The following is a 16,487-nucleotide window of genomic DNA, read 5'->3' as shown; positions in this document are numbered from 1 at the left end:
TAGTTGGGTTAATATTAAGTGGCTTGTCAAGCCAGATGCTTCCTTAGAGAGTGGGTTGGAAACTTGGCCATCAATATTCTTTGCCCTGCTCCAGGATTCAAAATTCTTGGTGGCTGTCATGCAGGCTCCTACAGACAAGACTATACCCCTCCTTATACTAGTGATAAAATGTCTTCTGTAACTTTTACACTAAATTCTTTCATGTTCTCCCAATTACCCCGTTTATCTCAGTTGATTTTCCAAGTAATTAGATGTAGTTGGCTTCCTCTTCTACCACTTTTTAAAAATATAATATGAACAAGTTTGGAGAGGGTAAGTTTGGTGTGAAGACAGGAAGTAGGCAAGCGTTGAAACTGCACTGTAACTCTCAAGCTCTTCTTGTATGACAAAGGTCTTGTAGGTGGTGTGTAAAAGCAGTGATGTCTCAGCAGTGGAGAGCAGCTGTAAACTTAGTCATGGTTCTGATATACTTCCATTATCAAGGCTAATTGTTTAAAGAAATTTTTGCCTTGATTATAGCAATAATAAATAAATGCTTTATGTTTCTGTATTTTTATTTCATATCATGTATTTCATAAAATGGAATTAGACAAGTTCACACACTCATGGGTCAACACCTATATTCATGTCCTAACCTGGAAAATTATTGGCCATGAAAATGTAAGTAGAATTCAGTGAACTTGCTAACTGGTTTTCTTTTCTTTTCTTTTCTTTTTTTTTTTTTTTTTTTTCTTTTTTTGGCTTTTTCTTTTTTTAATCTTCTTTTTGCTAAATGGTTTTCTTGCTATGTGGGTTTTCTCTAACTCTCACCTGTTGAAGCTCTGTTCTTGACATAATTACTTTCTACAGCCCTCATGTGCCCTTTTCTAGGAAGAAGAGCGGGCCTCACAAGAACCAGGTGTAGGAGCTTGTGTAGAAGCTCTCCTTAGCTAACACAAGTTAGTTTACAAGGGTAAAAGGAAGTTGAGATGAATGCAGAAGAGATGTGAACATGGAGTAGGCCCCTGATGTATCTGTCATGTCAGGGTTCCTGTTCCTGCCTTCTTCATGCAGCTGGTGCTCAGTGTGCATTTCCTGTAGCACTTCAGGTCAGAGAGGATGGCACCCCTCCTTCCAACTCACTCCCTTTCACTCCCTTCTCTGCCCAGCTGACCCTGTGAAGTAGCATTTCTCCTGCTTGGGAATACTGTGCTTAAAACTGCATATAAACAACTTTATTCTGTTTGAGAACATTCAATAAATGAGTGAATGACTTCTCTTCCATAGCACAGTGTTCACTGGTTCCCACAAGAGGAGCTGTTCTGTAGCCCAGCATAAGAACCAGCATAAGAATCTGATTAGAAATGGCCTGTCTCAGTCTCCTAAGAACAAGGAAGAGGAACCTGAGTTGGGGCAAATTAGGCATGAACTATTTTCCAAATATTTGGACTCAAATATTTGAAAACCCCAGAGGAGAAGCACAGAATTCACATTAATTTACCCTTCATTCTTTGTCTCTGCACAGTCCTGGTTGGCATTTTTATAGGACAGCTGCTTAGCAAGGAGCAGCTAATGCTCAGAGAACTTGTCTCTCTTACGTGCACCAAGTCCTAGATGTCATTTGGCTGCTCGATTGTGGGTTCTGAATCATTGAGTCAGCAGCTGTGTAGACTTTAAGTCTTTCCCAAATCCCTTTTATGCCTTACAAACCTTTGTGAGAATATTATCTTTGAGTGAGGAATCAGAAATTCAAGACAGTGTTTTTGGCAGGTAAATCAGGAAAATGGATCTGAAATGATGGCCCTGAAAATGCACTCTGCTACTCTGTGTGGTGGTGCTGCCTTTAATCCCAGCAGTGGGGAGGCAGAGGCAGGCGGATCTTTGCATATCAGAGGCCAGTCTAGTCTGCAGAGGGGTTCCAGGACAGCCAGAGCTACATAATAGGATCTGTCTCAAAATAAAAATTAAAAAATACATTTAATAAACAATGCCTATAGGAAATGGGTGATACTCCATGACAGACAGACAGGATTTGTGCCAGAGCACTGACACCTGTGCTGTGATTACTCAGGGGCTCCTCTTTGGGTTTGTTTTTTCATTTTTCTTTTTTCTGTTTGTTTGTTTGTTTGTTTGTTTGAGACAGGGTTTCTCTGTGTTGCCCTGGCTGTCCTGGAACTCACTTTGTAGACCAGGCTGGCCTTGAACTCAGGAATCCACCTGCCTCTGCCTTCTGAGTGCTGGAATTAAAGGCATGCGCCACCACTGCCTGGCACTCAGAAGCTCTTATATGTTAATTTATTTTGTTTTAGGACAGGGTGAAAAATAACTCGGTTTTGCATTTGTTTGAAGCAAGGCCTAGATAAGAGGACTCAGTGGCATGTAATGTCGGGGTTTGTTGGTCTGTATTGGACAATCATGGGATAAATAATTCTATCCAGACCTCTCTCAGCCCCCAGAGAACAGATTTTTTTGTCTCTCTTGCTAAGCACTATTTCACAGTACCCAGAAATGTCTAGCACAAGTATGTTGCTGATATAAAACTCAAAGGAAATGGGATAATTAATTTTCGCCCAAACATGAGTGTCTGTGGCACTGGAATATAGATTCATGTTGCCTTGAGTAATGTGGACATAGAGGAGTGGTGGCCACAAAGACAGTGTGTAGCTCTGTGTGTGTGTGTGTGTGTGTGTGTTTGTGTGTGTGTGTGTGTGTGTGGAAATGAGTCCTCTCACTGGAGATCTTGGGAGCAGTGGTAGGCAGGAACCAGCTTGGACTGGCTAATCAGAGTTGATTGCTTTTTTGTTTTGTTTTACTTTCCTTGTGTTATGCAAATATAAAACAATTTTCCTTGGAACAAAGGGCATACCCTTGACTCTGTAGCTCAGTGAGCTGAAGTTCTCAGAAGAAAGATTTGGGTAGGTGGATACTGATCAGAACTTCATGATTGTGGAGAGTGGGAGTGCTGGAGAACCAGAACAAAGCATCTTGGGTCTTACTAATCTCCTTCATGACATCCTTGCCAATACCAGGGAAAACTTTTTGGAATGTACTAAACTTAGCAGACTACCAGCTTCCTCAAGTCAAAAGCTAAGAGTACCATGAGGCAGCAGCTGAGGGCAACAAGAGCACGGATCTCTCCTCCCCGCCATCGCCTGCTTACCTGGTGACCCCACAATACATTTGGTAAGTACTTTGACTTATGACCCTTTTGCTCTGCAACTATAAAAAGGTCATGAGACCATTTCTACATCCACATTACTCAGGGCAACATGAATCTATGTTCCATTGCCATGGACACTCATGTTTGGGCAAAAATTAATTATCCCATTTCCTTTGAGTTTTATATCTGCAACATACTTGTGCTAGGCATTTCTGGGTGCTGTGAAATAGTGCTTAGCGAGAGAGAGAGAGAGAGAGAGAGAGAGAGAGAGAGAGAGAGAGAGAGAGAGAGAGAGAGAATCTGTTCTCTGGGGGCTGAGAGAGGTTTGGATAGAATTATTTATCCCATGATTGTTCAAATACAGACCAACAAGCCCCCTAATCAAAAATGCTCCAAAATACAAAAACACTTTGAAGACAGAGAGAAAACCACAAGTGTAAATTTTTACACCATGAAACTTTGTTTCATACACAAAATTATATTTAATACAGTACAAAAGTAAATTGTGTGTTTAGACTTGAGCTGGATCTTTAAGTGCCTCACTGTGTATATGCAGATTCTCCAAAGTCCAGGGGACAAGATATCAGAAATCCAAGTCACTTCTCAAACATTTTCCCCAAGGGACAAGGATATGGACAATTAGCAACTGGGTTGGGTTCAAACTAAAGATTGTTTTATTTGAATAGGGAGTGGTTTAGAGAAGACAAACAGTCTTCCCTTAACTCCTCTTAAACACTCCACAATACACAGAGCAGTGGTGGCGCACGCCCTTACTCCCAGCACTCGGGAGGCAGAGGCAGGCAGATTTCTGAGTTCAAGGCCAGCCTGGTCTATAGAGTGAGTTCCAGGACAGCCAGGGCTACACAGAGAAACCCTGTCTCAGAAAACAAAAACAAAAATCCACCCCCCAAAAAAAAAACCCCACCACCACAAACACGCCTCAATAAAAGTGTTAGAAGAGTTGGTGGGGGAGGGGACTGCAGAAGGAAGTGAATGCCTTCAGGGCAGGAATGGAACTCCAGGCTGTGTCTGCAAGGTTGAAAATGCAAGGACACACTGGCTTCGGAGCAGTCCAGAGCGAGCTGACTTCAGAATTCTGCAGAAGCTCAGCTGGGCATGGTCTATATCCCGCTTTCTCCCTTCTCTCTGCAGCTTCCTCAGATGCAGATCCTCAGATGGTTTCCCTCAAGGTGAAGAAAGAAAGGTGGTGGCTCCAGAATGGGAGCTAAAAGCTCATCACTGCAGGGTCGGAGTGGAGCTCCTGACTTGGCTTAGGAACTTGCAAACTGAAAGGGATAACTTTCTCTGATTGGCCAGTTCCATCTACACACCAAGTGCTGGGTAGAATCAAACCTCCACACCTTGAAGGTGTGTCCCAAGACTGAAAGTCCGACAAATCCTGCACATCCACCACTAGAAAAGATCACAGGTTGAAGGTCATTTTTGGCTTAAAGAGTCCAACTCTGTCTGCCTCTCTCCCTTTTTGTTTTCTGTTTTTTTAATGATTTACTTATTTATTACATGTGAGTACACTGTAGCTGTCTTCAGACACACCAGAAGAGGGCATCTGATCTCATTACAGATGGTTGTGAGCCACCGTGGGTTTGCTGAGATTTGAACTCAGGACCTCCAGAAGAGCAGTCAGTGCTCTTAACCACTGAGCCATCGCTCCAGTCCCCCTACCCCCTTTTGTTTTTTAGAGGCAGGGTTTCTTTGTGTTGCTCTGACTGTCCTGGAACTCTCTCTGTAGATCAGGCTGGCCTCAACCTCACAGAGACCCACCTTCCTCCTCTGCCTCCCAAGAGCTGGAAGCCTGTGCTACCACTACTGGTGAGCCAGTTTCAATTAATCATCAATCAATCAAAAGTCCTATACAGGTTGTCTTTATGTTTTTAGGAATACCCACATGTGTAATTAATTTTTTTCAATCCTATTTTTAATGATGGTTCTTAAAGGCTTCAACCTTCCTTATAAGCCACCACCCACCAGAGGTAGTGAAAAAGAAAGGATATGGGGGTGTGGAGGGTGGACCTATTTAGAAAGGATCTTTGGAGCAACTTCCATCTGTGTTGTTTGGAAATTGGCAGTTCAGTTCACAGGTTAGTAAACAGCAGCTTGCCACTCACAAACACCTCACAGCAGTCCAGTTCAGTAGAGTCGGGCTTGCAACAGCAGTGACAGGACCTAGCAGAGACAGCCAGGCCTCGAACCTGGGCTCCAGTCAGCAAGAGGGATCAAGGAGGAACACCAGGAGAAGTTCTAGGCTGTGCCTCTTTCAGGGAAGCAAAGATCAGCCAAGGTGGGAGACCCAAAAGTGTCATACAGCTAGCTGTACCAGCAAGCCAGTCTCCCTTTCCACCACTCCATGGAGTCCTATTTATACCCTCCAAACATTACATGTCTTCCACATGCCTTGCCTCAGCATAGCTCTTACTTACTGGAAAAAGAGCATGGCAGAGTGCATAGCATCTGGAGGGAGGAAAGGGAAGAGGAAGATATAAACTACATCATAATCTCAATAGTTAAAAATTATTTACAATTAATGTTTAAGGAATACATTTGAGTAAAACTTTTAAAAAGTGCTGTGGAAGAGACATGTCTCAGGAAAACTACGAGGCAAAGCAAGAATATTAAACTCACGTGTGAAGTTATCACCTTCACGTAATTTAGAATTCAGAGTTTCAAACGCTTATGTTCTTTGCCTATACAATAACGTTAGTCAGTAGAGACCTGATGGCTACTCTACTCCTCTGCCTTGTGTACACGTACACACACACACACACACACACACACACACACACACACAAGCTTTCGTCTTAAGAAGAATAAGAGGTAGTTTATTCTGGAGCCATTTTGAGTGACCATGGCCCAGGAAAACAGATTTGGATTTCTCTAAATTCTGAGTTCTGAGTAGAAGTGGGTTCATGAATTTCTTAAAAATAGTTTTACAGAACAAAAAGAAAGTTATTAAATGAAGTTTAAAATGCATTGTTGGGCCGGGCAGTGGTGGCACATGCCTTTAATCCTGGCACTTGGGAGGCAGAGGCAGGCGGATTTCTGAGTTCGAGACCAGCCTGGTCTACAGAGTGAGTTCCAGGACAGCCAGGGCTACACAGAGAAACCCTGTCTTAAAAAAAATACATTATTGGATGTGTCAGAGAGGTGGGTACACCAGAAAGGTAGGTACACTAAGAGAAGTGGGTGCATCAGAGAAGCGGGCCCACCAAGATGGGGGGGGGGGTTTCTCTTAACTTAGCTAACCACTCCTCCCACCAATCCAAAAGCTAAGATTGCCATCAGATAAGTTAATAGAGTCCAAAAGACTTATATCTATTAGTCACAAGATGTTGGTTCTGACACAGAGGTGGGCAAGAAATGGCTGTTCCGAAGGGCCAAAACTAACCCAAGGAAAGGTAAACTAGCCTCTGAACCTGCGATATCCCAATCTCCCCCACAGGACTGAAATTGTAATCAGTCAGCCAAACACAGCTTCTTTTCAGTTTTCATGCACACTTCCCATGAATTCTAGCTACCCACAAGCCCTCCTATGAATTCTAACCATCCTCGGCTTTCTGATAATTAATTCTAGCCATCTGTGCATCCTCCAATAAATGTCTGCATGTCTCACTTGTGAACTGGAAGTGCAGTGGATGAAAGCCCTTAAGTATACACATGGAGCAAGGCACTGTAGGTGGTACCTGTCTATTGCTTTGTCACTGGCATCTGAGTACCCACAGCAATTAAATGGAGATAAGTCTTACCCCATTTCTGAAAGTTACTGTTAATATATTAATATAAAATATAGATAAATCCATAATAAATGCCTTGATCCCTGGCATGTGCTACAAGTTTGTTATGTTATAAATATTAAGGGATCACCGTATTTCAAGGTATAAAGAATTCAGCAATGATATATCAACAGCAACCAATTTGCTAGGAATGATGGTCACACATTTAATCCTAACTAACACTCAGGAGGCAGAGACAGATGAATTCCAGGTCACCCAGAATACAATTTTTTTTAAAACAATAACTTTTAGAATTCTTAATTATTTGTATATATTTTTTTAAAGATTTATTTATTTATTATATGTAAGTACACTGTAGCTGTCTTCAGACACTCCAGAAGAGGGCGTCAGGTCTTGTTACGGGTGGTTGTGAGCCACCATGTGGTTGCTGGGATTTGAACTCTGGACCTTCGAAAGAGCAGTTGGGTGCTCTTACCCACTGAGCCATCTCACCAGCCCTATTTGTATATTTTTATGTTTATATGTTGTGAGTGTAGGTGCCTGAGGAGGCCAGAGACATTAGGGGAACTTGGAGCCAGAGTTAACAGGCAGTTGTGAACTGCCTTACTTTGGTTCTGGGAACCAAGCTCAGCTCCTCCGGAAAAGCAGTATATACTCTTAAGCAGTGAAAAGAAGGAAGGGACAACAAAGCGAATAATTATGAATGATAACTGCGCATCGACTATATGCTAAGAACCATGCCGAGAGGTTCGCAGATTTCTCATTCGTTCCTCTCAACCCCAGGGTACTGCTGTCATCTCTTTTTCAGAAGAACAACTCGGGCCAAAGAGGTGACCTGCTCAGTCTTGCAGGACAGTAAAGACTTGAACCCAGCCAGAACCTATGAATTTCAACCACACTTCCGACCACGCCCACTCTAATTCTCCCCCACTTTCCTCGAGTCTGACCACGCCCGCACATCCTCCCACCCACTCCGGCGGCCACGCCCACAGCATCAAATGCATTGCCTTCTCCTGCCCCGCCCCTCTCCCTCCGGACCACGCCCCTCGGCGGCCTCGCCCACTCTAGTCAGTTGCCCTCAGGCCCCGCCCCTGGCCTCGCAGTCTCGGAGGACTTTCTCGCGCTCGGAGTCGCCATTTTGCTGTAAGACGCCGTGCGGAGCTCTGTGCTGTCTTCCTTCGGCAGCCGAGGCTGCGGCGGGCCGGGCTGGGGTCGGGACCAGGTAGGCGGGCGGGAGCCGCGGCGGGCGGGCGGCGGGCCCCGCGAGCTCTCGCGGTGCGGGGCGGGAGCCATGGCCCTTGTTGCTCCGGGGCGAGCCCGGGGCCCCGTGTTCGGCTCCACCGGCCTTAGTGGATGATTGGGCTCCAATCAGACGTAGGAGGAGCGGCATAAGATACTCTGCAGGAAAAATCTTTTCCTCAATCTGTTACGTTGTTGATGAGGATTTATTTTTCTTATTTTGATATTGGCACAGTTTGGGTGTTTAGCTTTTGTGAGGGATATGAAAATACTGGACCGAGCTTTGAGGCCTGAGGAAGTGTGAGTTCTAATGTTTTATGGTTTCTTTTTCTTTCTTTCTTTTTTTCTTGCGGTGCTGGGGTCGAACGCAAGGTGAAGCAATGCAAGCGGCCTGCCATTGACTCATCTCATGCCCTAGTGCTTAACAATTTAAATGCACAAATAAAAATGATACGTGCTACTGAGCCCCACTATAGGAAACCTTTCTTGTCCTTTAACTGCTGTGGTTTGTATCATTATTATCCAAATTTTGCAGAGATATGCACATTACATTCATTAACTACTCTGTGGTTTTAACTTAGAACCAGTGTTTCTGCTCTTAAATAATCTTGCAGTTTGTGGGGCTTGATGGCACACCCCTTAATCTCAGAGACAGGTGGAAGGATCTTGAGTTCTCATGGTCTGCAGAGGGAGTTCCTGGCAAACAGGGCTACAAAGTTTTTTGTTTTGTTTGTGTGTGTGTGTGTGTGTGTGTGTTTAATTGTATTTAACATCATTGACAATATGGCTCTATACTTGGGATAAGCTCCAAGAATTGACAACACCAAAACAGTTCTGTGGTTGTTTTTTTTGGGGGGGGGGCAATTTAATATGCTATTTTCTTTTTCTGAATAAGGTATGTTTGCAATAGACATTTCAAAATCTGGGTATTTGTCTGATTCTATTGACTGTAGTTCATCAGGTTGCCAAGTCATGCTCTGTATGACTGAGAGTCATGCAGCCTATTGTTGTATGCAGGGAACTGTATTACACAAATCAGACTGCTACCCCACTCTGTCCTTTAGGGGCCGCTGTTGTGAGGAAAAGGCTACCTTGTATGACTTTGTTAAAAAGTCTGGAAAGTAATGACAAATCTGTTTTCCTATTAAAACTGCTTCCCCATGTGTGGAGGCTGGAGAGCTGGCTGGTTAAGAGTACTAGTTGTTCAAGAATGGGTCATTTCCAGCACCCACCCACATGACAGCCTACAACCACCTCTAATGCTAGACCCACCCGATCTGACGACCTCTGCTGGTCTCCAAGAGTACCAGGCACACGGGGTGTGCAGAGAAAACACCCATACACATTAAATGAATAAAACAGTTACTTCTCCAAATTTAAAGTAGTTTTAGATTTATTTCCTGTTTCTCCCAAGTTGTCACAAAAAACAAAACAAAACAAAAAATCAAAACTCTCAGAACAGCATTAGCCATAAGAAAGCAAAATGCTAGGAACCACGGAATATGGAAGAGTAATGTGGTTTTAGCTATGCCCTGCAGTTTCTCAATTATTTTAATTTATTTTATTTTGGAGACAGAGGTTTCTCTGTGTAACAGCCCTGGCTATCTTGGAACTCTTTGTAGACCAGGCTGGCCTCAAACTCCGAGATTTGCCTACCTCTGCCTCTGGGATTAAAGGTGTGTGCCACCACAGCCAGGCCTCAACTTTTTTTTTTTAACAGTTTTGTTTTGTTTTTTATTTCTTTTTTTAAACATCTTTCTTTTTTTAAGATTTATTTATTTATTATATGTAAGTACACTATAGCTGTCTTCAGACACTCCAGAAGAGGGTGTCAGATCTTGTTACGGATGGTTATGAACCACCATGTGGCTGCTGGGATTTGAACTCTAGACCTTTGGAAGAGCAGTCGGGTGCTCTTACCCACTGAGCCATCTCACCAGCCCTTGTTTTTTATTTAAGTACATTGTAGCTGACTTCAGACACTCCATAGGGGGGCATTAGATCTCATTAAAGAGCCACCATGTGGTTGCTGGGATTTGAACTCCGAACCTTTGGAAGAGCAATCAGTGTGCTTAACCACTGAGCCATCTCTCCAGCCCAGGCCTCAACTTTTATTTTGTACTTTTTATCTATTTATTCTTAATTAATAAACTATTTGTATATTTATTGGTTTCCCAAGATAGGGTTTTTCTTTTTCTTTTTCTTTTTTTTTTTCTTTTTGGTTTTTGGAGACAGGGTTTCTCTGTGTAGCCCTGGCTGTACTGGAACTCACTCTGTAGACCAGACTGGCCTGGAACTCAGAAATCCACCTGCCTCTGCCTCCCAAGTGGTAGGATTAAAGGTGCCAACACCACCTGCCTGTACTTTTTATTTTTAATGTTGGTGATTAAACCCAGGCCTGCAGCACAAAGCACCTAATTTTCACTAAAGTACACTTCTAATCCATCTCAGCAAGTCCGGCTTTTTTTCCCATGCTTGGGTTGGAACCCAGGCCATGTGCATGATAGGCAAATGCTCTACCACTGAAGCAGATTTTCCAGGAGTTACTTTCATTAACTCCTGGATCCTTTTTGCTAAGGAATGACTTTCTTTTTTTCTTTTTAAGATTTATTATATGTAAGTACACTGTAGCTGTCTTCAGATATACCAGAAAGGGCATCAGATCTCATTACAGATGGTTGTGAGCCACCATGTGGTTGCTGGGATTTGAACTCAGGACCTTCAGAAGAGCAGTCGGTGCTCTTAACTGCTGAGCCATCTCTCCAGCCCCATCAAATGACTTTCAATTCTCTTTTTGAACTGTTGTGCCTGAAGTGAGGCTTTGTTCAGCATACACTGGTTGAGCCTTTGCTGCCTGGACCTTCCATTTTGGTGGAGAAGCTTTTCCAAGCCTCTAACTTCATTGTCTGGGAGGTGATACAGGTCTAGCCTGTGGCTCACGCCTGTTGTGGTGTAAGCCCACAGCTTTAGCCATCTTTAGAAGGATTGGTTACACAGTGGATGCTTTAGAGAGGAAACAGCACAAAGGGCTTCATCATCTCTAGTACGAATGTTGAAATACAGTGGTGGTAAATCCATCTGAAAACAAGTGATCTTCAGTGTGGAGACCTCTGCGCTCATGAAATCTGACAGGTTGTCTCATTCAGAGAGATTAATATGATTTGTTCTTTCAAAGGTCTTGAAAGTCTCTGGAAAAAAGGTTTGTTTTCACCCATGCATAAATATCATATTCTTGAGTAAGTTTAGGGTAACATGAAAGCAGTTACGGCACGTGACGGGAGAATGGGAACAGTATCTGTACTCTAACACCGCCAACTAGTGATTCTTAGCCTGGTAAATAGCACGTCGAAGTAGGAGGCTGGTCTTGGTGGCACATGCATACCTTTAATCTCAGTATTTGGGAGGCAGGTGGATATCTTTGAATCTGAAGCCAGCCTGGTCTTCATAATGAGTTCCATGCCAGCCAGGGCTACATAGAGAGTCCCTGTCCCAAAAAAACAAAAACAAAAGCACTGTTGGAATTTCTAAGTGGGAGGGAACGTGGAACTAGAGGCACCTCTTAGAGGTGAACAGCTTGTGAGATGGGCAGTCACAGTGATTGTTCTGATGCCCTTTCTAGGTGCATGGCCTGCCTGCCTCTGCTGTTCAAGGGTGGGCATGGAGCCGGGCGTGGTGGCGCACGCCTTTAATCCCAGCACTTACGTGGCAGAGGCAGGTGGATTTCTGAGTTAGAGGCCAGCCTGGTCTACAGAGTGAGTTCCAGGACAGCCAGGGCTACACAGAGAAAACCTGTCTCGAAAAAAAAAAAAAAAAAACAACAATAAAAAAGGATTTGGCATGGAACCCAAGACGTGCCTCATGCTAGGCAAGCCTTCTCCCATTGAGCCACACTCCACCCATTCTGTCAGAGTTTGACTTTACAAGCTGTTGCTCTGGATTCAGCTTTGGAGACCAGGCAGGCTGCTATGCTCATTTGAGCCACAAAAGGAAAGGCTTCAGGAGAAGTCCTGGAGGAATACAGGGTAAAGAGAGGCTGGACTGTTGTCGAGACAGGGTTTCTCTGTATAACTCTGGCTGTCTTGGAACTCACTCTGTAGACCAGGCTGGCCTCGAACTCAGAAATCTGCCTGCCTCTGCCTCCCGAGTGCTGGGATTAAAGGCGTGCACCACCACTCCCAGCAGTCTCTCAGGGTCCTTTGTATTGTTATGTAGGAACTTCTTATTTGAAGTTTAGGGATGTAAAGAAATGGCCACCCCAGGCATTTTACTGAATTTAGTAGATAACCAAGACTGTTGTGAACTGCTGTGTGGTTGCTGCAAGCCTAAACTGGATCCTCTGCAAGAGCAGTAAGTGCTCATAGCCCTCACTCTAGCCCTGCTGATGTAGTGTTTCTTTTCTCCTACCCCATTTTTTTGAAGTTAATCCGCATTCTCTGAAAGCCAGGATTGAAATATTTATTACAGAAGGGACAGAGTAAGTTTTCAGGCCTTGTGGCTGTGCTTAGTATATCTAGAAATGATATTGAAATGGTCCAGGCTTTGGAAGGACTGGGCTTGACTGAGTAGTATCTGTGGACTCCTAGTCCACAGCCACTTTTCACAGTGTGCACCAGTGGACTCCTTACCAACATTAGATGGTTGGCTGTACAGACATTTATGACTTATTAACTTCAGAGAAATTTCCCTGTAGCCTATTGGAACCCTGGGCTTTCCATTTAGAATATCCCTTAAAGGCTGCTCTGCTACAAATGTGCTCTCATAGCCTGGTGATCCCACTGTATGTGTGCATGAAGCCTGTCTTAGATGATGATCCACTGACCACAACATGGCCACACTGTGGAAGCTGAGGCAGCACTTAGGAAGAATAGAATAGCTTGTCCCATAACTCAAGTTGTTTGAACAAGCTACTTAGATAGTCACAGTGATACACTCTTTTGAGCTAGAAACATTGAATGTGTTTTGTTGTTGTTGTTGTTGTTTTAAATATTTATTTATTTATTTATTTACTATATGTAAGTACACTGTAGCTGTCTTCAGACACTCCAGAAGAGGGCATCAGATTTCCTTACGGATGGTTGTGAGCCACCATGTGGTTGCTGGGATTTGAACTCAGGACCTTTGGAAGAGCAGTCGGCGCTCTTAACCACTGAGCCATCTCACCAGCCCCCGTTGTTGTTGTTTTAATAGAGTTCAGTGTCTGAATGTGTGGGGAAGGCCTGAAGCAGTGTGTTTGTAAAGTGGAAGAACCCCAATTGCCAGAGGAGGAGTACTGGAAGAGTACTGGTGGGGCTGGCAAATCCAGCCTTATCGGTCATGTCGCAGGTTTTACTAGGAAGATGTACTTGTTTGGGGCATAACAAACAGTTTTCATAATAAAATAAAAACACCAAAGCAAAACACAGCCAAATGAGCTTCCTGAGAGCTAGCCAAGCTAGTAAGACAGAGGATGTGTGTTCTTGGAGAGTCACATCTTCCACCCAATCTAGCACTCTCCCTGTGAGAGGATTCTGCCAGGCCCTACTCTTGTCTGTCCCGTGAGGGATAATAAACACTTCCTTCAAGGTTATTATCTAGTCAGCCTTGTCCCAGTTGAGGGGAAAAAAATATGACAAGTTGAAATTTTATTTTTGTTTTGTTTTGTTTTTTTAGACAGGGTCTCTATTATAGTTCTGGCTGTCCTGGAACTCACTGTGTAGACCAGGCTGGCTTTGAACTCAGAGATCCTCCTGCCTCTGCCTCCTGAGTACTAGGATTAAAGGTGTTCCTTGACCGGGTGCTCTAAAGCACAGAGCCACTTCCAGCACTGACAATGCATTTTAGATGTGGCCCAGAGCAGCTGCAGGGTGGGGGTGTGGGGAGCAGGTGTCATAGAAGGATCTGGGTCATTTATTCTTTGTTTAAGGATCAGTTAGTCCATGTCCTTGCTAATGGCTCTGCCACTTTTCTGTGTTAATCCAGGAGGAATTTTCTTGTCAGAGAGTAACAGGAGGTTGTCCATAATTGACTTTAAGCAGCAAACAGTAAAGCACTGAGCTCTTCAGCTCCGCCTTTCTTGTAAGTTTATTATTTATTCCCAGTGAGTATGAAAAGTAATGGACTTGTGTGGTGCCATTTGCAATCTTAAAATCCAAGGGTTGTACTTGCCCATACCGTATCTCCTTAAAATCAGGGCCACCATTATGGTGGCATCTATTTTCCTTCTACTGATGTCATTCTTTGTTTAAAAACAAAATCTGTCGGAAAAAAAAAAAAAAATCTGTGTCTTAGTCAGGGTTTCTATTCCTGCACAAGCTTCATGACCAAGAAGCAAGTTGGGGAGGAAAGGGTTTATTCAGCTTACACTTCCACATTGCTGTTCATCACTGAAAGAAGTCAGGACTGGAACCCAAGCAGGTCAGGAAGCAGGAGCTGATGCAGAGGTCATGGAGGGATGTTCTTTACTGGCTTGCTTCCCCTGGCTTGCTCAGCCTGCTCTCTTCTAGAACCCAAGACTACCAGCCCAGAGATGGTCCCACCCACACTGGGCCGTTCCCCCTTGATCACTAATTGAGAAAATGCCTTACAGCTGGATCTCATGGAGGCATTTCCCCAACTGAAGCTCCTTTCTCTGTGATAACTCCAGCTGTGTCAAGTTGACACAAAATTAGCCAGTACAATCTGCTTGGGTATATTTTATATATGTTGGTCCTTTATCTATATTCTTTTCTTCTAGGCTCTGAGAATTGGAAAGCCAAGAAGGTTTTGATGTTTTGTGTGGCGCCTCCTGAATTAGAAACCAAGATGAACATAACCAAAGGAGGCCTCGTGTTGTTTTCAGCAAATTCCAATTCATCGTGTATGGAGCTTTCAAAGAAAATTGCTGAGTGAGTTCCAGTTTTACCATTCAAATCCATAGTCAATATGTGTGGTAATTTTAAGTGTGATAATCAGACTAGCAGTGATTATCAGGATCAAAAGCAGGGATGGCTAACCTGCATGTCATCGGAGTACACTCAGCACTACAATGTGTCAGTGACCACAACTCCCAGGAGTGTGGTAGGCACAACTGTAGATAAATTATGGAAGTCTAGCAAACAGGGATGTGTAGTATATGAGTATAGTTTAGTGTAATTTTAAGAAACTGATTAAACACATACCAAATCCCTGCAGTGCATAAAACCTTGATATGAATATTGTGAGTTAACGGTGAACAGGCCAGTCAAAAGCTTTTCATATCATGTAAGTTACATTTTCGTGTGGGAGCCAGAAAGAAGCAAGCTAAGATAACCAGCGAGGTGGTTTTTGGTGGTAACAGATGCAGGAAGGAGGCAGTGAGTACATGAGGATGGGTAGAGTGGTCTGTCCTGGCTTAGTTGCTCAGGCACCTTTAAACCAAGGGGTGTCTAAGAACTGAGAGAAGGCTGGTGCAGAGCCAACCCCTCTCTGCAGAGGGGGAATCCGGTTCCAAGGCCTCTTACATGCAGTAACAGTAGAGCACGGAGCACTAGAAAGACGCCCGTGAAGCAGGGGAGACAGATTGCATAGGCCTTGGGGGGTCGTGGGGTGGAGGTCCAGGGTAGGCAACAAACAGATGTGATATTTACTTTATTTCATAATTAGAATGACTTTTATCTTTGTCAACTTATAAGTCATCTTTAATAGTAAAGATGTTGGGTCTCTTCTGTTGCCTTCTCAGCTTTTCCCCCTTTCTCTTCTCTAGGCGGCTGGGGGTGGAGATGGGCAAAGTGCAGGTTTACCAGGAACCTAACAGAGGTGAGCTTCCTTGGACATATGTATTGTGGATCTTCTTGCAGAATGTTGTGTAATGGGTCATCAAGTTGTCCTTGACTGTCAGACGGATGCAGTCATCTAGTCAGTTCAGAAAGCAGGAAGTCAGGCAGGCAAGGTGGAGGAGTGTGACTTTCAGTTCTTACTAATGCCATATAGAAGTGTCCCTGGTGCAAGTCACATATAGAGGTTTCGTGAAGGTTCTTGGGTCTCATTCAGGAAACACTGCATAAGTATAGCTAGCTCCTCAGCTTACTGTTGGTTGAGATCTTTTTGTTGTAGGTAACATGAGTCCTGTGTGCCTACACTTTTAGTCTGTAGGTATGTGGGCATGCCCAGGACTACATGCACACCCATGCTCGTATATGCTGCATTACTGCTCCCAGGACTTCATGCATGCCTCCCTACTGAGCTGTACCTCTAACCCTAGCTTGTTACTCTTTATTTCCTCTAAGGCCACAGGTTAATTCCTTAAAATATTGCTAGGAAGTAGTTGTAAGAAAATGTTATTTTATTTAATCTTGGTATTTCTCTAGAGTGGTGAGTATTCTTAGTGAAATTATTCTAGCAGGGGTAGTTGCAGCTTATATGGA

At 43.8% G+C, this 16,487-nt stretch overlaps 1 protein-coding gene across 4 annotated transcripts in view; it reads left to right on the top strand.

Moving 5' to 3' along the window:
* The first annotated feature begins 7,975 nt into the window (after positions 1–7,975).
* Prpsap2 (phosphoribosyl pyrophosphate synthetase associated protein 2) overlaps positions 7,976–16,487 on the top strand; it is a 33,444-nt gene continuing 24,932 nt past the window's right edge. Inside the window, exons 1-4 of one of the 4 annotated variants that reach the window (XM_021211587.2) lie at positions 7,976–8,110; positions 14,086–14,181; positions 14,840–14,990; positions 15,827–15,879. In XM_021211587.2, coding sequence (XP_021067246.1) covers positions 14,872–14,990; positions 15,827–15,879 — 172 coding nt within the window. In that variant the 5' untranslated portion in view covers positions 7,976–8,110; positions 14,086–14,181; positions 14,840–14,871. The remainder of the gene's footprint in view (positions 8,111–14,085; positions 14,182–14,839; positions 14,991–15,826; positions 15,880–16,487) is intronic. The other 3 variants (XM_021211590.1, XM_021211588.1, XM_021211591.2) reach the window with 3 other exon arrangements.

Source organism: Mus pahari, chromosome 14 (assembly GCF_900095145.1).
Source record: "Mus pahari chromosome 14, PAHARI_EIJ_v1.1, whole genome shotgun sequence".
Taxonomy (NCBI): domain Eukaryota; kingdom Metazoa; phylum Chordata; class Mammalia; order Rodentia; family Muridae; genus Mus; species Mus pahari.
Note: the sequence above shows the minus strand (reverse complement) of the source record. Positions and strands in the feature narration are given on the sequence as shown.